At 36.2% G+C, this 26,019-nt stretch overlaps 1 protein-coding gene across 1 annotated transcript; it reads left to right on the forward strand.

The window, feature by feature from the left end:
* The first annotated feature begins 20,594 nt into the window (after nt 1-20,594).
* LOC134577274 (olfactory receptor 5AR1-like) lies at nt 20,595-25,605 on the forward strand. The gene is made up of 2 exons (XM_063435968.1): nt 20,595-20,632; nt 24,654-25,605. Exon 2 carries the CDS (start codon nt 24,661-24,663, stop codon nt 25,603-25,605), a length of 945 nt encoding a protein of 314 aa, XP_063292038.1. The 5' UTR covers nt 20,595-20,632; nt 24,654-24,660.
* The last annotated feature ends 414 nt before the right edge of the window (nt 25,606-26,019 follow it).

Raw genomic sequence — 26,019 nt, forward strand, 5'->3', positions numbered from 1 at the left:
GACACACACACACACACACACACTCACTCACTAACAGACACACTCACACACTCACTCACTAACAGACACACTCACACACTAACATGCTGACACACACTAACAGACACACTCACTAACAGACAGACATATATACACACACACACACACTCACATTAACACATTTTTTTTAAAATTTACCCTGGGGTCTAGTGGGGCTGCCAGTCGGGCTGCTGGGCTGGCTGCTGGGCGTTCGGGGGGCGCGGGCGGGCGGCGAGGGAGCACTTCCTCTGAGCTGTCTGCTCAGCTCCCTCATGCGCCGCAGAGTGAGGCTGGGAGCCGGAATATGACATCATATTCCGGCTCCCAGCCTCACTCTGCGGCGTGCCAGGGAGCTGAGCAGACAGCTCAGAGGAAGTGCTCCCTCGCCGCCCGCCCGCGCCCCCCGACCGCCCAGCAGCCAGCCCAGCAGCCCGACTGGCAGCCCCACTAGACCGCCGCCTGCCCGACCAGCATGTCAGTTAGCCGCAAGGTTAACAAGACATTTGCCCTGGGCATTTGGGGGCGGCTTTTTTTGCCGCCCCCTGGATAATGCCGCCCAAGGCAAATGCCTTGTTTGCCTCGCAGCTGACACGTCCCTGCCCATGAGTACTTAAGGAACTAAGTGTGGAAATCTGTCAAGATTATTTTCTTTCAGGAATTGTAATGAAGGATTGGAGGAAGGCAGATGTGGTACTTATTTTCAAAAAGGGCTTTCTCAAGATAGAAGGGCAAAGCGTTGAAGGTGTTTGATTTTAAGGTCAAAATTTGCTCCTTCAGGAAAGGCTCTAGCATCCAGCATTCCTCCGGAAAAAGACAGTGAACAGCCTGCTGCAGTGCACGAGGCAGACACGGTCTCCTCTGGAGGATCTGGTATCCTCTGTGCCATCCTGGGAGAAGCTACTGTATACTAAGCTGAGTTAGTGGTTCTTAGAGATAAGTACCACATTTTAATCTTGTAAGAGTTTCTTATCTGGGGGGTATTTTGTACTGGGGTATTAAATATACAGTGTTATACCATATTTTGTCTCCTTGTTTTTAAGGTATACCCAGTACACTACGTGGTTTAAAATTGATAAGAACAAGATTTTGACCACCTTCCCCCCAGTGACTATTATAATTTTTTTCTATATTTGATATTTAAGTTTTACCAAAAGGACTGATTCATTTTATCTTAGTATCTTTTATTATTTATAATTGTTCCTATATACCCCGAAAAGACTCTAGAGGGCTAAGCGCTGGTATTTGTTATCTGCATTATATTTTGAGGATTTGGGAAATTATTTTTTGTTTCAGCTGCTGGTATTTATTCTGTACCTAAGGTATATATTCTACACTTTACCGCTTTGTCTACGGATTGCATAACTCTAACTGACAGCCGATCTGTAAAGATGCAGCTTTATTTGTTTATTTTATGCACTCTCTTTTCTAGTTTTATTTTAGCAATTCTCGGGATCTCTTTATAAATTGCTGGTAAGACCACATCTTAAATATGCTTTACAATCTTGGGCACCTGTTCTAAAGAAGGATATTATGGCACTATAAAAAGTGCAGAGTTGGGCTACAAAATTAATAAAAGAAATGTAACATTTTAGTTATGAAGAAAGGATAAAAAAATTGAATCCTCTTTAGTTTAGAAAAACGGCGCCTCAGAGGGGATATATTGGCATTATACAAATATATCCGAGGCCAATACAAACTATTGTTTGGAAAATCTATTCACAAACAGGACTATACAAAGGACATGAGTCCATACATGTAGACTGGAAGAAAGGAGATTTAGTCTATGTCAAAGTAAAGTTTTTTTTTTTTTACAGTAAGAACCATAAGGATGTGGAATGCACTGCCTGTAGAAGTGGTTTTATCAGAGTCTATACAGATGTTTAAACAGCAACTGGATACATACTTGCAAAAACATAAAGCACAATAAATCTAATTACTGCAAAAATAAATTGTCTACCTACCATTAAACATCTTTCTTCTTAAAACATATTTTTTACCACCAAAAAAGGGAAAAAAGAATCTACACTATCCTAACTTTAATAGTAAAACAAAATGGAGGACTGGATCACAATAAAAAAGACAATTAAATAAAAAAACAATAAAAATGCAACACATTAAAAAAACCTCAGTTTGTCTATTGAAGGACTCTGCATAGACAGAACTTGAATGGTGGAAAAAAAACCTTTTAAGGGTATTCACATGCTAGGCAATTTCAGTAATAGCTTGTAAGCCAACCAGAATGATCTGACAAGAAAGTCTCTATTCTCTTGAGATGAAGTACATTTATCTGTAGTTTTATTTTGAACAGCCACAACCAAAAAACGTTGATATTTATTAATTTACTGCTTTTGGTTTACAAGAACTAAGGCTTTGATTTAATTCTTAAGCTTTTCAAATGATCAAAATTTGTTAGGAAAACTTTTGAAATGATTTATCTACAGAAGTTTGCATTACTTTGAGTCAGAATCTGAAAGTATTCATTTCTGTTAGAAAGCAATTTTAAAATGATTTATCTATAGATGTCTCCACTAAAGTCTATTGGTGTTTTTGCAGATATTTCATTTGAAAAGTTTCTCTGACACAGACCTCAGTTTAATTTGAGCAAATCCAATTTATTGGCAGTTTGTTTCCCAATAAGCCATTTATCAGATCAATTTAATTACAAATGCTAGGACTTATTGGGAGCCGATAAATATTGGTTCAGATATCAGATCCAATATTTATATTTTACACAGATAATATTGGATTTGGTGATTCAGTTTCACTTATCAAGGACATCGATAGGCATATTATTTTTATTGGGGGTAAGTGGTAAGTGGCAAGTGGCATGCATCCCCAGTCCATCCAGAAAAGTTGACAGTGGTTACAATTTGCCAAAAGATGCCAAGGAATATTAAGGTTGCATCCCCAAACCCAACAGAGGGTGGTATAGTAAGTATTTGAGGCTGACAAGGTAACCATGCAGAGTCTATAGGCAGAACGAATGACAGGGGGGAACAAATACCTGAAGTATAGCATCACATGAAGAGTGACAGTCAAAGTTCACTAACTGTAGAGTTTTAAATAAGTATTCCAAAGATGCCAGAAGTCCAGAACAGAATTATCTGCAGGTTAGTATAAGAGGAGGCAATTAGCTCCTCCATAACTTAAGTTTATTTCACTCTATTGATCCAGTATTGCAGAGTAGCAGGAAGTGGACAGATTCAAAAATGAGCTACTTTGCTGTCTTAAGAAGGTGACACACATTACAACATTTAAACGGATTGTGTGAGATGTGAAGGAGTAGAATGGTCAGTAAAGAGGTTAATTTAGGGGATTGTGTTATTGAACACAATTTTAGGATTGCTTGCCAATATGGCTAGATTTAAGTCCGCCAGATATAAAACACAGTACCCTCTTCTCAGTTACACCTCCAGCATTCTTTGGGATAAAAATTATATATAACTATAATTAAAATTATAGTTCTGTACCAAAGTACGATTCATTTATAATTCATCTCCTGCATTAAATTGTGAGTAGAGATCACATGAGCTAGTAAAAAATGTTAGACCATTCCTTGTCTAATAGGGAGCACTCACGATCAAAGTTCCTGGCCTGGTGTATCCTGTCAGTGGAAAAGAATATCTTTTCTATGTAGTAGATATCTACATACATATCTACAATTAAAAGTATTATTGAAACACATCAATCACCTTTAAAAAAAAAAAAAAAAACCCATACAAACAAAAAAACAAAACAAAACAAGAAACAAAATCTTAAAATTGTCTATAAATGGGCAACAATGGATGTGGTATCACTTTATTCATGTATTATACACAAAAAGTATTAGAGCACTCAGTTTTTAACAACCTCTCTGCTCACTGCCATCACCAATAGAAATTGGCAGTAATAAAGCAAAACATTTTAGCAGTTGGTTATTATTTTAATTTATATACTTACACCAAGAGCTTTGGGTTTTCCTTTGAAGAACTTGATGAGAGACTTTGGTGTTGTGTTTTTTATATTATGAACGCCATCTGATGACCTCTGCAAATTACCACTTTGAATAATCTTAGTAACAACCTCAAGGACATTATTTCCTGATTGAATGTTTTCCATGATTCCCACCTAAATCAAAAAATAACAGGGAGCGGTCATCAAAATCCATGAGAAAGGAGTTCCACTAGAATTATTGCTTCTTATGAAAATGCAAATTAAAATATTCACTAAATAATAATAGTAAAGTATTTAACCAGGAAAGGTACATTCAGATTGCTCTCGTTTCCAACTACGTCCTGGGAATGTTACGTTTGCCCAACATCCAGGGGATTTTTTTTTATTTATAATTAACTACATTTACAATTATTTATATTATTTATAAATATGATATATACTCCTATAGTTTGATTCAGTCTAGCCAAGGTAAATTAAATGTAACCCATGTTTTCACTATATTCAAAGGATTTATGAATATGTGATACCTTACAGGGTCTACACCTCTACTTAGCTCAGGACATCCTTTTATTTCTTCAGCAAATAGTATAGCTACAGGAACTTTGAATTTTAACACCTCATCACAATCCCATCTTTAAAAGTCTAAAGCCAGTGTGGAATGTCCTGATAAGTTAGCTCTTAAGGCTCAAGAGAGCAGAAGTCATACAGAGAGTGGGTTAGTACTTGCCTCAATTTACTATCAGCTGACTTAGACCTTTATTCAATAAGCTTTGCAAATGATTAAACATTATTAGAAACGCTTTCCAAAAAGGTTATTGATATATTATTGTTTTGACAATTTGCTCACTGGCAGCACTAGCAGCTAGTGGGCAAATAGTTTAAAAAAAAAGCATAGACAATGCAAGAGGAACAGAAAAACTGTTCCTAAATCAAGTATATAACAATAAAGTGATTTGCAAAAATTGCAAAAAAACCCTTGTGGCTATCAAACGGGGAAAAAGAAATATATAAAATATAAATACCCCAATTCAGGAGGTGCAAGAGACTCCTCAATGTCTCTGATATCGAAAATATAAAACACTAAAAAGCACAACCTAAAAAAAGTACAAAAGGGAGACCAATAGTGCAGACTGAAAATAAAAAAAATCCGTGTATAAAAAGCTAAAAAACACACTCACAAACAAACGTAAAAAGTAGGCAGGGTATAGTTGGTCCTCTTCAAATATTTCTTCGCTTCTCAGTGTAGAAACGGGTACTAAAATGGAGCACAGAGACGGACCATAGTGCAAAATGTATAATATAAAGAAAACAGCTTTATTGGACACACTTACAAAATTATGGTGGTAAAAAGGCACTTCAAATCAAACATAGATGTCTTCCATCAAAGGAACGATTTTATCATCAGACAGTCCCAAAGACATCCGAGATGAAGAAATTGCACAGTAAAAAAATAAATAAATAGTAAGATAAAGCTTGCCACCCTACGCGTTTCGTCTATTCAGACTTCGTCAGGGGCTTGTGGCATCAAAATATACATCATACATACATTACAATACTTAAATACCCTGCCTTACACATAAAAACAGCCAATCCTAGAGGTTTCTTCAATCGGAGCCAGCTGTAGAAAATTCCTTCCATCCGATTTCCTCATTTTCGCGCTCGAAACGGACGCGTGCGTTCCAAGCCTCTTTTTCGTAAACCCGGAAATCCCATTACGTCTCTGCATGGAACGCAAATGCGTTCCACTTCGTCGAAAAAACAGGAAGTGATTTTTAGTTCATGCGCAGAAGTCTCTACCTGGAACGCAAATGCGTTCCACTTCACTGGTAATCGGCAAATTCTTCCTTCGAGCGCAAATGTGACTCAGTCTCTCTATATCCAGGAAACATAAAATAAAAAATGGAACGCATATGCGTTCCAAATACCGTGATGCTCAATTCTATAACTGTAAGGTGCAAATGCACTCCAGAGGAAAAAAATGTAATCATAGAATCCATACATAAAAATAACACATAAAAGACTAAGAACACATCTACCATCTCCAATTTTCAGAAAATAAAAATGATATCAAAGGTAAAAAATAGTAAAATAAAAAATACAAAATATAAGTATAAAATTTGGAAAAAGATATTCATTTACAGAAAACATGCCATGTCAAAATCTACATTCATACCTTCTGGTTGCATTGTTTTTAAGGTATGGATCCAAAAGCCTTCTCTTTGTCTTAATTTTAAAACTAAGTCCCCACCTCTCCCATCTAGAGACACCTTTTCGATCCCAATACAAGAAAAATTATTTAAATTAAAATTCTGACATCTGTTGCAGTGAACGGGGACTGAGTGAGTAAGCAATTGATTTTTGATATTATTAAAATGCTCTAAAAATCTTTTTTTCACTGGTCTAACTGTTCGTCCAACATACTGGATACCGCAACCACATGTTAGTAGATAAACCACATGTGTGGAATTACATGTGATATATTCTTTAATTTTGAAATTCTTTTTCGTCTGTGTACTAGAAAAATATTGGGTTTTAAAAGTTCTGTGATTACAGCTCTTACATGAACCACACGTGAAAAAGCCTGCAGGTTTTTTAGCTTCTTGTTTATCTCCTTTTCTAAAAGTGCTTGGTGCCAACACGTTTTTAAAACTTTTCCCTTTTCTAAAAATAATTTGTGGGACAGAAGGGAGTTCTGTTCTTAAAAAATCATCCTCTAATAAAAGTGGCCAGTGTTTTGTTAAAATTTTCTTAATTTTTTTAGCATGCGTGTTGTATTGGGTGTTAAAAGAGAAGGCGAATTTATTGTTAATCAATGAGATTTGTTTCTCCTTATTTCGTAATAGATCTCCTCTTTTTTTATTATAGGAGTGTAGAATCTCCTTATTGATAAAATTATTTGCATATCCTTTTTCTAAGAACTTATTTTTTAAAACCGAGGCCTGATCCAAAAAAGTTTTTTCATCCGTACAATTTCTCCTAATCCTTGTAAATTGACTCCGTGGAACACCCCGGAGCCAATTTGGGTGATGGTTGCTCTCTGTATTAATATAACTGTTAGCATCAGTGGGCTTAAAAAAAGTTTTCGTCTTTATCTTTCCTTCTTCGATAAAAATGGTCAAATCTAAAAAATTAATCTCATTTTGACTAAAAATTGGAGAAAAAATTAAATTAACTTGATTGGAATTAATGTATTTGATAAAATCCAGGAGAGTACTCTCGGAGCCATTCCATATAAAAAGAATATCATCTATATACCTTCTCCAAAATACCAAGTTCGCGCCGAATGGGTTGTTTGTCCAAATGAAATTCCTTTCCCAATAATCTAAAAAAATATTTGCATAACTCGGCGCGAACTTGGTACCCATGGCTGTCCCCTGTAATTGTAAATAAAACTCTTCATTAAAAGAAAAAAAGTTGTGTGTGAGAATAAAATGAATACTATCTAATAAAAATTGTTTAAAATCTTGGGATATCTCTACATCTAAATCCAGTGCTGCCTTAATTGCTGTAAGCCCTAAATCGTGTCTAATAATTGTATATAATGAGGTAACATCAACTGTTACCCAGAGAAAATCTTTTTCCCATTCAAGACATTCTAATTCTTGCAAAAGACTTTTTGTATCTTTTAGGTAGGATCTAGCCCCCTGAGCATATTTTTGAAGGTAGAAATCTATAAATTCCGATAATTTTGATGTTAAAGAATCTATTCCGCTAATAATTGGTCTACCTGGGGGGCTAGTTATTGATTTATGCACCTTTGGCAAAAAATAAAAAGTTGGAATTCTAGGGGTGTCTGAATAAAGAAATGAGAAGTTTTTTCCATCAATAGTGCCTTCTTCTTTGTACTTAGTAAGTAACAGCTTAAGCTCTCCATTAAAGGTTGCGTTAGGGTTAGAGGATAATTTTTTGTAAGTGGCGCTGTCATCCAAAAGTCTATTCGATTCTTTTAGATAATAATCAGTGGACATAACCACAGTACCTCCTCCTTTGTCCGCACTCTTAATAGTGATATCTCTTCGATCTTTAAGGCATTTGAGGGTTCTATTCTCTTCCCTAGTTAAATTAAAATTTCTCATTTTGAAGTCCAATTTATTCATATCTTTATTAACCATTTTAAAAAAAGCCTCTATCTGGTGTCCTCTTTCATTGGGGAAAAAATTTGATTTTGGTTTAAAATTAGATTTAGGGGAAATGTTTTGTTTATCATTCTTATTATAAAAGCCTTCTTGTTCTTTCTTTTTAAAAAAGCGTTTAATCGACATCTTCCGTATAAATTTATTAAGATCAATAAATAAATCAAAGGGTTTAGCAGCACTGTTTGAAGAGAATTTTAGACCTTTTTCTAAAATTACAATTTCTTTTTTTGTCAAAATGACATCTCCAATGATAAAAATCCCTTTTGATAAAGCTAATGGCTTTATGTCGAGCGGGTCGTCCCTTCGCTTATTCGCCTCCTTTTCCCTGGGGCATTCCATTCCCCCAGGGGGGCGAATCTGTTTGTAAGGTCTATTTCGGGTAGTTTGGGGGAGAAAAACTGATTTATTTGTCCCTTTTTCTTTAGGTTTCGCCCCTTGTCTAAAAAATGATCAATCTCCTCAAAAATCTTTTGTGAATCAGAATGGATCCTGGAGAGATCCTTCTTTTGTTCAGGATTTTTTATTGGAAACTTTTTCTGTTTGTTCATAGTACCTTGTGGTTTCACTACTTTCCAAGGGCTCTCAACAGGTTTATCTTTATTTATTTTCATTGGGGATTTTCTCCTAAATGGAACTTTGGGCCCACCTGTTCTCTTATAGCTTGGACTATAATTTCCTTTCTCTCCTTTTCTATCCACCCTAAAATTGTTCCTAAAATTATTATTATTGTAGCCACCATTGTGATTAAGCCTATTCGGCTTGTTAGTGATAGAATGGAAATTTGATTCTTTATCGTTCTTATCCCTGACATATTTCCTATTTTTTGTCTCAGCTATTTTTTCATCTATTTTGTTTACTTTTTCAAGTAAAAATTTTTCCTTTTTCTTAAAAGCTTCATTATCTTTATCTAGACAAAAATCTTGTTCTAATTTTTCCATGTCAGAGGATAATTTACTTAGATTATCTTTTTCGAAATCTATAATAATTTCCATTAATATTAAAGAGCATTTTTCAAGAGCTACGTCCCATCTTAGAGCATGTGATGAAAATTCTAAACCGTTGGCAGGATCTTTTCTCAACCTTAAGCCCCTTGGGATTAGGTTTTCTTTAATATAGGCTTCTAAAAAAGAGATTTCCCACCATTTTTTAGTCTCTTTTATTGCAATTTTTTCCAATTTAAAGAAATATTCATCAGAATTTGTATTTTGAGTAATAGGAATGCCCTCTGTCTGGCTGGAAAACATAGAGTTAAACCTAGCTTCCCTGCTGGACTTAAGCTCCGAAAACATGCTCTTTTTTTGTGCCATGGTCACCAAACAGGGTTTATTGTGAGGAATATACAGTATATAACAATAAAGTGATTTGCAAAAATTGCAAAAAAACCCTTGTGGCTATCAAACGGGGAAAAAGAAATATATAAAATATAAATACCCCAATTCAGGAGGTGCAAGAGACTCCTCAATGTCTCTGATATCGAAAATATAAAACACTAAAAAGCACAACCTAAAAAAAGTACAAAAGGGAGACCAATAGTGCAGACTGAAAATAAAAAAAATCCGTGTATAAAAAGCTAAAAAACACACTCACAAACAAACGTAAAAAGTAGGCAGGGTATAGTTGGTCCTCTTCAAATATTTCTTCGCTTCTCAGTGTAGAAACGGGTACTAAAATGGAGCACAGAGACGGACCATAGTGCAAAATGTATAATATAAAGAAAACAGCTTTATTGGACACACTTACAAAATTATGGTGGTAAAAAGGCACTTCAAATCAAACATAGATGTCTTCCATCAAAGGAACGATTTTATCATCAGACAGTCCCAAAGACATCCGAGATGAAGAAATTGCACAGTAAAAAAATAAATAAATAGTAAGATAAAGCTTGCCACCCTACGCGTTTCGTCTATTCAGACTTCGTCAGGGGCTTGTGGCATCAAAATATACATCATACATACATTACAATACTTAAATGATGACGAATAGGGGGCGGACCGAACACCGCATGTGTTCGCCCGCGGTGGCGGACGCGAACATGCTAAGTTCGCCGGGAACTATTCGCCGGCGAACAGTTCGGTACTTAATACTTAATTCCATTTTTTATTTTATGTTTCCTGGATATAGAGAGACTGAGTCACATTTGCGCTCGAAGGAAGAATTTGCCGATTACCAGTGAAATGGAACGCATTTGCGTTCCAGGTAGAGACTTCTGCGCATGAACTAAAAATCACTTCCTGTTTTTTTGACGAAGTGGAACGCATTTGCGTTCCATGCAGAGACGTAATGGGATTTCCGGGTTTACGAAAAAGAGGCTTGGAACGCACGCGCCCGTTTCGAGCGCGAAAATGAGGAAATCGGATGGAAGGAATTTTCTACAGCTGGCTCCGATTGAAGAAACCTCTAGGATTGGCTGTTTTTATGTGTAAGGCAGGGTATTTAAGTATTGTAATGTATGTATGATGTATATTTTGATGCCACAAGCCCCTGACGAAGTCTGAATAGACGAAACGCGTAGGGTGGCAAGCTTTATCTTACTATTTATTTATTTTTTTACTGTGCAATTTCTTCATCTCGGATGTCTTTGGGACTGTCTGATGATAAAATCGTTCCTTTGATGGAAGACATCTATGTTTGATTTGAAGTGCCTTTTTACCACCATAATTTTGTAAGTGTGTCCAATAAAGCTGTTTTCTTTATATTATACATTTTGCACTATGGTCCGTCTCTGTGCTCCATTTTAGTACCCGTTTCTACACTGAGAAGCGAAGAAATATTTGAAGAGGACCAACTATACCCTGCCTACTTTTTACGTTTGTTTGTGAGTGTGTTTTTTAGCTTTTTATACACGGATTTTTTTTATTTTCAGTCTGCACTATTGGTCTCCCTTTTGTACTTTTTTTAGGTTGTGCTTTTTAGTGTTTTATATGTTCCTAAATCAAGAAGGAACAGGCAATTAATAAAGATAGTGTGTACAAAAAATATAGATAAAATAGAATAGAATCAATTGCAAAAAATAAAAGAGATGGTATATTGCACAATGCAAAACTTAGTAATACACCATAATATTAAAGCTATAAGAATACATAAAAAAATACAATAATTGCCCCGGAATAGAGTAGTCTCTGCGTAGGGACGTTCAGGTCACGAAACGCACACTTTTTTCTCTTTTTTGTTTTTTTCTCTTTCTCTCCTTCTTCCCTCTTTCCTCTTAGTTTCCTACCGATCCCCTCTCCCTCCTGCTTTTCCCCACTATACTCTTTATGAGGGATGGAATAGCATAGATTAGGGTTAGAGTAGGGTTAGGGTAGGGATGAGTAGGGGTCAGATTAGGGAGAGAGTGAGTGTGTTTTATTTTTAGATAGTAGTACGGAGAGGAGAGGGACAAGGTAGGGAGGCTGTTATGGATAGTTAGGGATAAATATATAATAAGGTTCTGTCCTCCCATGCCCTACTCTCTCCTTTTTTCTCCCTTTTTTCCTTTATTTATTTCCCTTTCCTCCCCTTCCAACCCAGAATATAATGTTTGATACCATTTTTTGTTCTCTATTCATTTATGTTAGAAATGTGATTGATGATCTTAATTTAGTAGAATACGTGGATTTATATTTGATTTGATTTGTAAAGAGTTATGTTCTCTGTATTTGAAATAAAGATATTTTAAAAAAGGGGGGGAAAGAGAAGGAAAGAGGAAATGAAAAAAAATATATGCAATGGTGGGTGGACATGTCATTCCCACACCTCATACAAATTATCTCTTCCCTGGGTGGCTAAGTATACTCAAGGTCCAAGCCACCCCTCCCCCACTGCTATTAAAAAAATATCCTAGCTACTCCCTCTCACCTTAATAATAGTTTGGGGGTCAATACAACTAATATATTTTCAAAAACATACATTAAACTTACCTTTAGGTATCTTCTTTCTTCTCAAATCTTATTTTATTTAGCCCCAAAAAGAGCAAACAAAGATAATGTTTCAAGCCCACTATTAAAATAGAAAATAAATAACAGATTCCAAAAAAACACAATAAATTAAAAATAATCCACATGATTCCATGAGGACTTGGCACAGACTCCAATTGCATGGTGGGTAAGCCCTTATAAGGGCTTTCCCAAGCTATTCAATTTCCCTTAGAACACTCTGATTGGTTAGCTTGTAAGCCAATCATAGTGCTGTGACTGGCAAGTGTCCCTTATGTTGAGACTTATATGGGAAAATGCTCGATCTGCATTGAGCCTTCTTCGGGAAAAGTTTATAAAAAACTGCAATAATTACACTTGCAGGGTTATGAGTAGGGGGAGTTGGCACCCAGACCACTCCAATGAGTAGAAAAGGTCTGGATGCCTGGAGTGTCCCTTTAAGTAGCATTATAGCTTTATGCAATTTATGTTGGCCTTTTGGGGGGGGGGGGGGGGGGGTGAGGGCTGTAAATAAGATTTAAGAAGAAAGAAGCATTTTTTTTTTTTTAAAGTTTACAGATATTGATGCTATTGCCACCCCCTTACTATTGTTATGGCGAGGGGGTTGAATATGTATTATTTTTAATTGGGTGGGCGGTGGCAAGGGGCTTGGGGATACAATTTTGTTGAGGTGTACAATGGCATGCCCATACCCTTTATATATTTAATTATAATCCCCAGCCCCTGCCAATGAGTGAGGACTTGGGGGAGACATAGCTCACTTACATATTAATATTATCATTGCTCCCACCTGCACCCCATGAGTGGAGGCTTAGGTGGTACATTAGCTCCCCTCATTTTTTTTATTACTATTAGAGCCACCCACCCACTGCACATTGGTGTGAGCTCATAGATGGCACAAAGTTATCTTATGTATTATATTAGTGCTCAACCTGCTACCCATTGTCCCCTCTGGGTTATTAATTTATTAGAGCTTACACCCACTACCTATGGGAAGGATGAAGAAGAATAGATCCCCTTATTCCCATATAACTGCCCCAGCTTAATAAGTTTGGAAAAGGGTATATCTAGGAGATTTATTGATGATTCTGTTTTATATGGCAGGGTGCTAAGAAGGATATTTGTGTAATCTTATCTTAACATTACTAAATGTAATATTAATTTAACTCTCAAATATAATAGGGTTCGTATAGAGTTCTTAGATCTAAAGTTATATGTAGAAAATTATAGGATTAATTAAAAAACTTTTTTCAAGTATGCTAATGTTAATAATTACATTCTATCTAGCGGTCAGTATTTGTTCTGGTTGCTTAATGTTCCTTACGGTCAATGGAAAAGAATACACATACAGTTTACAGAAGAAAAGGAATTTAATATTTAGGCAGATATATTAACTATTTTTTTTAGGCAAAAAAATATAATAATTTTCTAATTGATATAGCTATAGAGAAAGTTTGAAATTAAAATAGGGATTACTGTATATACTATAAGCCGACCCGAATAATATATAATATATAATAAATCAGCGCTATGAAATTTGTTGGCGCTATATAAATAATAAAATAATAATAATAATAATAATATAAGACGAGGCCCCTAATAGTGATGTACCGAACTGTTCGCCGGCGAATAGTTCCCGGCGAACTTAGCATGTTCGCGTCCGCCACCGCGGGCGAACACATGCGGTGTTCGGTCCGCCCCCTATTCGTCATCATTGAGTAAACTTTGACCCTGTACCTCACAGTCAGCAGACACATTACAGCCAATCAGCAGCACACCCTCCCTAGCAGACCCTCCCACCTACTGGACAGCATCCATTTTAGATTAATTCGGAAGCTGCAACCATTTTTTTTTTTTTCAATTTTTTTTTTTTTTTTTTAGTGCATATAAATGTTACAAGTAGATACTACCCCCAGACACTCTGTGTTACTGCAGATACTCCCTCCAGACACCCTGTGTTACTGCAGATACTCCCCCCAGACACTCTGTGTTACTGCAGATACTCCCTCCAGACACTGACACAGAGCAGAATAGGGACTGTTCCCCCTACATAGGGTCACTTGGCAGATATGGATTGACACCTATCCTAAGGATCCCTGATAAACACTGACACGGAGCCCTCCATGGGTGAAGATGGATTAATTTTTTTTTGTGCTCGGGTTTTTTATTTTATTTTTAAGTTCGACGGGTATGATGGCTTTTTATTTGTCCTTTTTGGGGCTAAAAAAATGAAGATTTTAGAAGAAGAAGATGTTGAATAGTAAGTTGAATTTTACTTTACAGGGTAGTAATTTTATTCCCCCTTCACTATTTTTTAGGGTGAGGGGGGTAGGTAGGGGCTTTTTTTATTTGGTTGTGTGACTAGGGGCTTGGGGACACACACTGCATACACACTATACACACACTGCACACACTATACACACACTACACACAATATACACACACTATACACACAATATACACACACACTGTACACACTATACACACACTGTACACACTATGCACACACACACTACACACACTGCATACACACACTACACACACTGCATACACACTGCACACACTATACACACTGCACACACTATACACACACTGCACACTCTATACACACACTATACACACACTGCATACACTATACACACTCTACACACACTGCATACACACTGCACACACTGCATACACTATACACACACTGCACTAACTATACACACACTGCACACACTATACACACACTGCATACACTATACACACTGCATACACACTATACACACACTGCACACACTATACACACTATACACACACTGCATACACTATACACACACTGCATACACACTATACACACACTGCACACACTATACACACTATACACACACTACACACACACACTGTACACACTATACACACACTGTACACACTATGCACACACACACACTACACACACTGCATACACACACTATAGACACTGCATACACACTGCACACACTATACACACTGCACACACTATACACACACTGCATACACTATACACACTCTACACACACTGCATACACACTGCACACACTGCACACATTATACACACACTACACACACTATACACACAATATACACACACACACTGTACACACTATGCACACACTGCACACACTATGCACACACTATACACACACACTATACACACACACTACACACACTGCATACACACACTATACACACTCTATACACACACTGCACACACTATACACACTATACACACACACTATACACACTCACTATACACACAATATACACACACTTTACACACTATACACACACTGCATAAACATACATTTAAAAAAAATTGCAGCTGTTTTTTACATTTCAAAGTTGGGGAGGGGGGTGCCAAATAAAGGATCCGCCCCGGGTGCCAAATGCTCCAGGTACGCCCCTGTATAGAGGGGAGCCATGTTACTCTGGATATAGAGAGGAGCCATGTTTACACTGTATATAGAGGGGAGCCATGTTACACTATATACAGTGGAAACATGGCTACCTCTATATACAGAGTAACATGGCTCCCTCTATATACAGAGGGGAGCCATGTTTACACGGTATATAGAGGGAAGCCATGTTATTCTGTATATAGAGGGAGCCATGTTTACACAGTATATAGAGGGAAGCCATGTTACTCTGTATATAGAGAGGAGCCATGTTTACACTGTATATAGAGGGGAGCCATGTTACTCTGTATATAGAGGGGAGCCATGTTACTCTGTATATAGAGAGGAGCCATGTTTACACTGTATATAGAGAGGAGCCATGTTTACACTGTATATAGAGGGGAGCCATGTTACTCTGTATATAGAGGGGAGCCATGTTACACTATATACAGTGGAAACATGGCTCCCTCTATATACAGAGTAACATGGCTCCCTCTATATACAGAGGGGAGCCATGTTTACACGGTATATAGAGGGAAGCCATGTTATTCTGTATATAGAGGGAGCCATGTTTACACGGTATATAGAGGGAAGCCATGTTACTCTGTATATAGAGAGGAGCCATGTTTACACTGTATATAGAGGGGAGCAATGTTACTCTGTATATAGAGGGGAGCCATGTTACTCTGTATATAGAGAGGAGCCATGTTTACACTGTATATAGAGAGGAGCCATGTTTACACTGTATATAGAGGGGAGCCATGTTACTCTGTATATAGAGGGGAGCCATGTTATACTATATACAGTGGAAACATGGCTCCCTCTATATACAGAGTAACATGGCTCCCTCTATATACAGAGGGGAGCCATGTTTACACGGTATATAGAGGGAAGCCATGTTACTCTGTATATAGAGAGGAGCCATGTTTACACTGTATATAGAGGGGAGCCATGTTACTCTGTATATAGAGGGGAGCCATGTTACTCTGTATATAGAGAGGAGCCATGTTTACACTGTATATAGAGGGGAGCCATGTTACTCTGTATATAGAGGGGAGCCATGTTACACTGTATATAGAGGGAGCCATGTTACTCTGTATATAGAGGGAGCCATGTTTACACTGTATATAGAGGGGAGCCATGTTTACACAGTATACAGAGGGAGCCATGTTACTCTGTATATAGAGGGAGCCATGTTTACTCTGTATATAGAGGACTGTTTGCGGTGCGTTAAACGGGGAGTTTGGTCTGTCACTGTGAAGCGGGCGTAACCCTTACACTACCTGATCGATACAACATCATACCTGATGTTTTAAAGCACGTTATTCCAAACAATTTAGGAATGTTAGGTGATTTATGCCCTTTATGGATTAAAACCAGACTCTGCATCAACTATGTAATTTTCCATGGGAGTTTTGCCATGGATCCCCCTCCGGCATGCCACAGTCCAGGTGTTAGTCCCCTTGAAACAACTTTTCCATCACTATTGTGGCCAGAAAGAGTCCCTGTGTGTTTTAAAATTCGCCTGTCCATTGAAGTCTATGGCGGCTCGCACGGTTCGCCCGTTCGCGAACATTTGCGGAAGTTCGCGTTCGCCGTTCGCGACCCGAAAATTTTGGGTTCGCGACAACACTAGCCCCTAATTTTACCCCAAAAAACTGGGAAAACGTATTGACTCGAGTATAAGACTAGGGTGGGAAATGCAGCAGCTACTGGTAAATTTCTAAATAAAATTAGATCCTAAAATAATTATATTAATTTAATATTTATTTACAGTGTGTGTATATAATGAATGCAGTGTGTGTGTATGAATGCAGTGTGTGTGAGTGCAGTGTGTGTATATGAGTGCAGTGTGTGTGTATGAGTGCAGTGTGTGTGTGTGTTTGTGTATGTGTTGCAGAGCCTTGGTGGGGGGTGGGCATTTTTATTATTTTTTTTAATTATTATTTTAAATATTTTTGTTATATTATTTATTTATTTTTTATTTTATTATTATTTTTAATATTATTTCATTATTATTTAATTTTATTTTTTTTTGATACATGGCAGGGAGGGGGGCTCTCATTCCCTGGTGGTCCAGTGGCATTGGCAGTTCAGTGGAGGGGGCTGGCATGAAACACTTACCTCTCCTGCAGCTCCTGTCAGCTCCCTCCTCCTCCGCACCGGTCCGGTCAGCTCCCCTGTCAGCTTACAGTGTAAGTCTCGCGAGAGCCGCACTATTACCCCGCGGCTCTCGCGAGACTTACACTGGGAGCTGATAGGGGTGCTGAACAGACCGGCGCGGAGGAGGAGGGAGCTGACAGGAGCTGCAGGAGAGGTAAGAGCTCTCTGCCAGCCCCCAGTCTGTATTATGGCAATGTAATTTGCCATAATACAGACATTGACTCGAGTATAAGCCGAGTTGGGGTTTCTCAGCACAAAAAATGCTTATACTCGAGTATATACGGTAATACCTGCAGGTAGGAGGTCTAAAGAGATTATGTGTCGTATTAGTTTTGGTTTTAGCAGGGAAGCCAGTATCTTTAAAAATGTTGCAAAATATTGGCATTTTTATTAGATGATCCTATTTTAAGTTGTTTTGACTAGATATGACACAAATGATTTTTAGGTGGGCATGCAATTTAAAGAATAAGCTGGTGAGAAGTTATAAAGCTCCAATAATATTTAAAAACAAAAATAAAATCTGGATTTTACAAATGGGGTTCTTGTAAAATTTGTCAAGTGTTTGGACCCCCTTTTGGCAAAATTAATTTCTTTGCATCGTCAGATACTTACAAGAATTTTTAAATGAAATAAGTAATTGAATGTCAATCATCAAGTGTAATTTATATGTTGAGTTGTCCCTGTAATTTGCAACATATTTGGAAACCTAAAAGATTACTTAAAGTATGTTTAGCGAACTTGTAAGAAAACAGATAAAAAGTTTGATAAGCACTTGATCTCTGATCATTTTGCAAAAAAAAAGCCCAAGGGACTAGGTATGCATTGTCCTATATATAATCAATAAACAACCCCGATGACTGGGCATCTTCTGGACGCTTACAATACAAATTGGTTCCCTTAGCAAGTTGGGCACATCCTGGGCCCTTGAAAAAAAAAAAAAAAAACATCTGCAATCTGCAGATTTGTCTAATTTTCAAGACTGTGGATAGTCTATTAGCTGTCAGTGTGAGTGGTGATCAATACTCTATTATTACTGGGAATGTGAATTTTTTGCTCCGAAGCATATAGAACTTTAAAAAAAAATAAAAAAAATATATACTTTTTATTTCAATGCTAGAGGGTAGAGTAATACATTGTGCTCTGAAAAGGGTCAAGTTGGCTGGAGTAGCTTACCTAAGAGACTCACATCTGGTTTCACGACGTGTAGCATTAATGCCGGAAAAAGGGCTTTTTGAAACCCTTGAAACCTCAACACCATTTAGTGAGCAGCAAAGAGTACATCTATGGTTTTCTGTGGTTGGAAACCTTTACTCACCAGCATTGCTGCAAAATTACACTAGCTAAAAAATTTACATTTTGCAAAAATTTGCAGTAAGTCTCTAAATTGACCCTATAATTTTTGGTAACTCTGTGCTAAATTATATATTTGTATGTCATGTCTGGTTCACTTTAACGTACAAAACAACACTTGTCACAAACATGTTAAACTCTCAAATTTTAGCAAAAATGTGTAAATCTAATATAATGAGCAATTAAAAGAAGACTCAATAAAGTTGTTATGATACCCGGAGTTCCCTAGTTCCATCTTACCTTCTAGTGTAAAACCACTTAGAACACAGAAGCAGTGTCCCAAGGCGCCTGTCATCTGCCTCTCCTTTGGGGCCCAGCTAATGTGGGAACATTATCTTGAGCAGTGAAGGGGCTGCTCTCAGCATATCACATGCCACCCATCATGAGTAACTAAATGTACATTTTTGAACTTATATTCACTATGGGTGGCCAGTGATAGTCTCAGAGTGTTGGCTGACCCTTTGCTACTTGAACTAATGCTTTCACATTAACCTGGGCAACAAAACAGATCCAGTTGATGAGTGCATGGGGAAACTCCTTTTGTCTTAAATCACTTAAAAATTGTTTATCACTGGAAGGTACGTCTGTGCCAGGGGACTCTTGGCACCATAACTATTTAATTTAGATATAGTGGTTTTGGTGCCCAGAGTATTTTTTCCATTAAACCTGTAATGATAATTTTTACTTATCACAAATCCCAAAATTCATTGAATGCATTGTTTAGAGTGGGCAGGCTATATTTATGGCATTCTGATGCCATCTTTACCTCATTGTATCATCTCTTGGTGCTTAAAAATTAAGAGTTGCTTGCACTCTTGCTGTACACTTGAAGATTAAGACAATCCACTAAATATCTACAAATATGTACTATAGGATCCGGTTGAAATATCTCCTTTTTTGATTCTTGTCAACCATCTGTATCTTATAATTGTTGTGGATCAATTGGACACTTAGCTTTTCTGAATTTCTATTTTTTTTTTTTATTTCTTCTGTTTTTATTATTTTCTGCAAATTTTTTGCCATTTTTTTTTTTTTGCCATTTTTTTTTCTGGGGCTGGATTTTAAAATGAACTATGTTGATGGATTCTATGGATCTCTATATAACTGTATTTCCAGTGACATGTTTAGGTTTAGATGCATTTTGCATGAGTATCTACATTTTGCACAAACGACAGTTTAGCGTTAATCAGATTCAGGCTAACTTGTTTACACTATTACAACGGAATGACGGCAAAAATAAAAAACTTTCTGATAGTTTTCCATGTGCCTATGCGAAATGTGTATTATCCGTGAATCCTTGATACTGTTGTTGAAATATCTTTGCGTGCTTTTAAATCTTGAGCTGTTTGTTAGGTCTGTGTATGTAGTTACATTGATTAATTTTGACAATTGATATACTTTATCTATAGTGCTAACATTTTTCAAATCATTATAAAAAAAAAATACAAGAGCTCTATTTACAATAAGACTCATATAAAAAAGAATCTTTGAATCACGTCCCTGCATGTTAAAATGCATTGTTTCCATGTTTTCTAGGCATTAATAATTGCTGTTATTTAAAAATATATATTTAAAATATATAAAATAAAATATTATTTAAATCACTAATGTTGCAATTCTATAAGTACCTTACTCTTCTTAGGTTACAAATGAGGAGAAATCTTAATCTGGATCTGCTTTCTTGCCTGTCTTCCCAGATCTGGTATGGGTTTATTTATATAAACTAGATGTGCTGTGATGTCATTAGCAGGAAGGGTTCTCTGATTCAGGGCTGTATTATCTTGTATTTGTTGTTCTTAAAAGTGTAAGATTTTGGATGTAAGTGGAAGAGTAAATATGAACTGTAAACACGTCCTTCCTGTGTGGTTAAGGCAGTTTATAATGTATTTATATCATTTCTCATGTTTTATGTTTTGTGATTATTTTCTGTATTTTAACAGTTTAATACTACTATATTTTGTTATTGTTAAATGCTTATCATGCAATATGTTGTGTGTTTTTAGAATTGCAGTATTAAACCTCTCACTACCAAACGATTTGCTAAAAAGCGACCATCAGATGTGGTGGTTGGAATGTAATGTTTAAATGTATTTTTTATTTCAGTGTGTAGAGATTGTATGTTATTTGATGGAAATATAAACAAATAGTTTCCTTGGACAGGAAACATTTAAAAAACTAATATCCTGAATATTCGAATTACTGATAGGCACACAGTACTATGAATAAATAACATTTCTGAATATGTGGCATTTTCCCCACATATTCTATAATCATCACAATTATATATTATCCAATATGTACACTTATTTACCTTATGTATTGAGCCTCATATATATGAAACTTGTTGCCACATTACTATGACATTGTTCATACTATATTACACTCGCATTGCAGCCATGTTGCCTTCTTAGGGACAAACAGACTAATACAAGCACACGCATACAGACACAGATATATTCAAACATTTACATCTACATGTATCCAGGTGCGTACATCTGGAAGTTCTATGAGTCTATACATGTTTTTATGTGCTTCCATGGATATCTGTGTGTTTGTGTCTGTGAATATGTATCCTTGTCCTTGTGTGTATGTTTATTTCTCTGTCTGGAAGCATATGTATCTCTATTCTTGGAGCATGTGTGGGGGGTGCTGCTTGTGGTGTGTAAGTTGAGTTTATGGGGAGACTTTGGGTTCTCTATGGGGAGGGACTCCATGTGTGGTATCCACATTTGTTTGCAGGGCACTTGTCCTACTCTTACCCCCATTTTACTTACTTTTCCAGCCCTCTAGCCCTTTCCAGGAGTTTTTTAGAGGCATTTTTGTGGCCAAAAGTTCGGGTCCCCATTGACTTCAAAGGGGTTCGGGTTCAGGATCAAGTTCGGCCCGAACCTGGACTTTTTTTCAAAGTTCGGCCGAACCTGCCGGACCCGAACATCCACGTGTCCGCTCAACTCTACATGTAAATAACTAATTATGTAGGTGAAAAGATCCAAAATACATAAAACTTGTGCTGATACCTGGAGTTTCCCTTTAAACAATGCTGCTATGTTTGTTCTATGCAATATTTAGTCTACTTTTGCATAATCACATTATTGTCCAAAACAATAAATTACTATTTTTTTGTATTTGCACATAATTAAAAGTTCAGTTTTCACCAAGGACAACACCCGACAGAGAATAATTAAAACATTTTAATGATTTGTTATGAGTAATGTATTTCTTGCTAAGATCACCCACTGAAGGAGATATATAATAAAATATGGCCTTTAGAGGTTCATTCCCAGAAGTTAACATAAGGCAATATTAACTCTGTTTATAGCTCATCACTAAGAAATGCATTTTACATGCCGAGGGTACAATACATCTGTGTTTGTATACCTTTTTGATGAAGCAGTTTGTCTTTAAGATATATATATATATATATATATATATATATATATATATATTTTATGAATAAAATACAAACAAGTTGATATGACGAAGGACATCACAATGGAAAAAAACACAGTTTCTGTATTTATGGGCTTGATCTAACTCTGCCACTGAAAATTTTACAACTAACACCACCAACAAGATGTTTAAATGTAATTTTCTATTTAAAAAAATGCATTGAATACATGTTTGTTACTTATACTGTATTTCTTTACCAGTGCTAAATGCAGATAGGAATGTTCATAATCAGTCTCAGAATCTTGACCTTATTGAACTTAACAACAAATACACCGTAAGTAGCTGCTTACACTGCTTAGAAGATATGTTGTTTTAAACTGTCAATCTAGGGACCATAACCACTACATCCCAGTGTATGTTATGATGAGATTAAAGCATGGGTGCAGCCTCAGGTACTTCGATGAAACTGTTTTGAAGTTTGAGCCTTGACTGATCCTTTAAACTGCTTTAGTTAATTCCTCAACAATTATTTGATCAGTTTTGCATTTGTACAAAATAACTACATAGCTTACATATTCAATATGTCATTAATGCAAAAATATATATATTTGCGCAAATGTTGTTGTTGGTTTGAAGTCAAAGGAAGAATAAACGCGCTATCAAATATAGTATTCGCTATTGAATGTTTGGAAATATTTTATTACACAGAGCATTTAATATGTATATTTTTTTTAATAGATACTTTTCAATGTCTGACATCTAATATGTTATATATTTAGAAGGTTCTATATGTAAATTCAGCCATGGAATATCTGTATAGGCTCAACATTATCTTCTTTCAGTTGCTTTATGGATGTATTTTAACTGAGTTTTCCAATGAAATTTAAACATATGTAGCTGGAATGTTTTTGAATCCGATATATACGGTAATGTATTGCCTTTATGATGTTTTTATATTTTAAAATAAATATTCGGATAATTGGACTTTGGAATATTGAATAGATCACAGTTTTAAAAAAAAAAAAATATATTAATCCTTCTTTGGTATGTATATCCAGTGTTTTTGTGTAGTTTTAATGCTGGCTGCCAATGTTCTTGATTGAGATAAATGTTTCCTTTCAACTCTGCTATATTTTCACTGCATTTAATATGTTGATTCTCAACACACCACAGCTCACTGTTCACAAAAAAAAACTAAAACTTAGATACAAATACCAATATTTCACCATGGTTTACAAAGACTAGGCTGTTTTGTATATGGAAATATGAATGCATTATAATAATTATTCAAAGCTGATGTCTGGGTTCCGACATCACCGTGTTTTGTATATTTATATGGAATGCAACGCCCAAACCCCTAATTTTTTACAGCTATCTGTTCACTAAAAGCAAACGTTTAATTGTATCACACCTTTAATATGCTGTGCAATTTTGGGCACCTGTTCTAAAAAAGGATATCATGGCACTAGAAAAAGTGCAGAGACGAGTTACAAAATTGATAATAAGAATGGAGCATTTTAGTTATAAAGAAAGGTTAAAAATTTTAAAAATCTTTAGTTTGGAAAAACAATGCCTCAGAGGGGATATGATAACATTATACAAATATATTCGGGGCCAGTACAAACCATTATTAGGAAATCTATTCATAGACAGGGTTATACATAGGACACGAGGTCACACATTTAGGCTGTAAGAAAGGAGATTTCATCTAAAGCAAAGAAAAGTTTTTTTTAACAATAAGAGCAATAAGGATATGGAATTCTCTGCCTGAAGAGGTGGTTTTATCAGAGTCATTACAGATGTTTAAACTGCAATTGGATAAAATACTTGCAAAAAAATAACATACAGGGATATAATTTCTAATTAGTGGGGTAATAACTGCTTGATCCAAGGACACATCTGACTGCTATTTTGGGGTCAAGAAGGAATTTTTTCCTAGTTTGTTGCAAAATTGGAAGCGCTTTAGACTGGGCTTTTTACCTTCTTTTGGATCAACAGCAAAAACATATGTGAGGAAGGCTGAACTTGATGGACGCAAGTCTCTTTTCAGCTATGTAACCAATTATCACTAGATTATGAAAGCTATACTATCTGGATATTGGGTTGGTCCAAGTGTCAAGGCTACAGCATGCAAAGAGATTACCTTCTGGATTATTAAAAGCGTTGTGACAATGTAAAAATATGAATTAAACCCATCTGATCACACCAACTGGTAGTTAATTTTGCTCACTTTGTTCTGCTTCCTATATTTGCAAAAAGAAGCCACTCACAGACAGACTGACAGACAGATTGACACATGCATATTTATGTGTATCTATGTTTTTCATCTACAGAAACAGAATGATGAACGAAGAAAATCTTACCATAATAACAGAATTTATTCTGGTGGGTCTTTCAGGTGATTCTCATCTTCAGTTTTTGTTGTTCCTGATATTTTTATGCATTTACATTATCACTGTTCTTGTAAACACCACTGTAATTATTCTATACAGGATTAGCCCAAACCTCCACACCCCAATGTATTTTTATCTTGCCAACTTCTCATTTCTAGAAATATGTTACATAACCTCCACCGTACCCAAGATGTTATCAACCTTTCTGTCAAAACACAAAACAATCTCCTTCTCTGGATGTGCAACACAGATGTACTGCTTTCTTCTTTTGGGGGGCACAGAGTGCTACATGCTTGCAGTCATGGCTTATGACAGATACCACGCCATATGTCATCCTCTGTTATATACCATTAATATGAATAGAAGAATTTGCATTCGGCTCATAGGTGGGTCCTTGCTCGTTGGTGCGATAAATTCTCTTATACACACTGTCCTAACATTTACATTGCCCTTTTGTCGAAATACAGTCAATCATTTCTTTTGTGATATCCCCCCTCTGTTGAAACTTGCATGCATTGACACCTGGGTCAATGAAACAGCCATCTTTCTCATAAGCGGCTGTGTTATTGTCGGATCATTCATATTAACGATGATTTCGTACACACATATAATTTCAACAATTCTGAGAATTCGTTCAACGTCCGGGAGAAATAAATCCTTCTCAACTTGCGCCTCTCATTTTACAGTTGTTACTATATTTTATGGTTCTGGCATTTTTATGTATTTTAGACCAAAGTCAAGCTATTCAATGGATCAAGACAGGATGATAGCTGTCATGTATACAATTATTGCCCCACTATTAAACCCATTTATATACAGTCTGAGAAACAGAGACGTGAAAATAGCTGTCAAGAAGTTAATGATTAAATTGAGCTCAAGTAAGACGTTGTAATGGCAGTAGAGCATTGGTTTACTTATGCATACAGCTATTTATTTTTTATTTTCTGTCCAGGTGTCCTTGGGTTATAAAAAAACAGTTTCATCTTATTAAGGATCAATCTGTGCACCATAACAACTTCATTTGAATGAGGTTGTTCTGGTGCCCAGAGTGTTCCTTTAATTTCAAGCATTTTTGTATGATAAACTATGTATAGAGATTGATGAAAAATTCAAGTTCTTCCTTTGCTGTAATTTTCACCCATGGTTCTCTTTTATTGTGAAAATTATAGTAATTAAGGATTATCATTAGTATTATTATTTAACAATAATATAAAAATATTTAACCAGAAACAGCAAATTTTTCTTCATGTACGTTATGGGTATTTATTTTGTCCTATTTAATTTGACTCGGTCAATAAAATATTCA

Source organism: Pelobates fuscus, chromosome 11, assembly GCF_036172605.1.
Source record: "Pelobates fuscus isolate aPelFus1 chromosome 11, aPelFus1.pri, whole genome shotgun sequence".
Lineage (NCBI taxonomy): Eukaryota > Metazoa > Chordata > Amphibia > Anura > Pelobatidae > Pelobates > Pelobates fuscus.

Excerpts from the sequence above, each read along its gene's own strand:
- LOC134577274 (XM_063435968.1), top strand. The coding sequence starts at position 24,661 with ATGATGAACGAAGAAAATCTTACCATAATAACAGAATTTATTCTGGTG.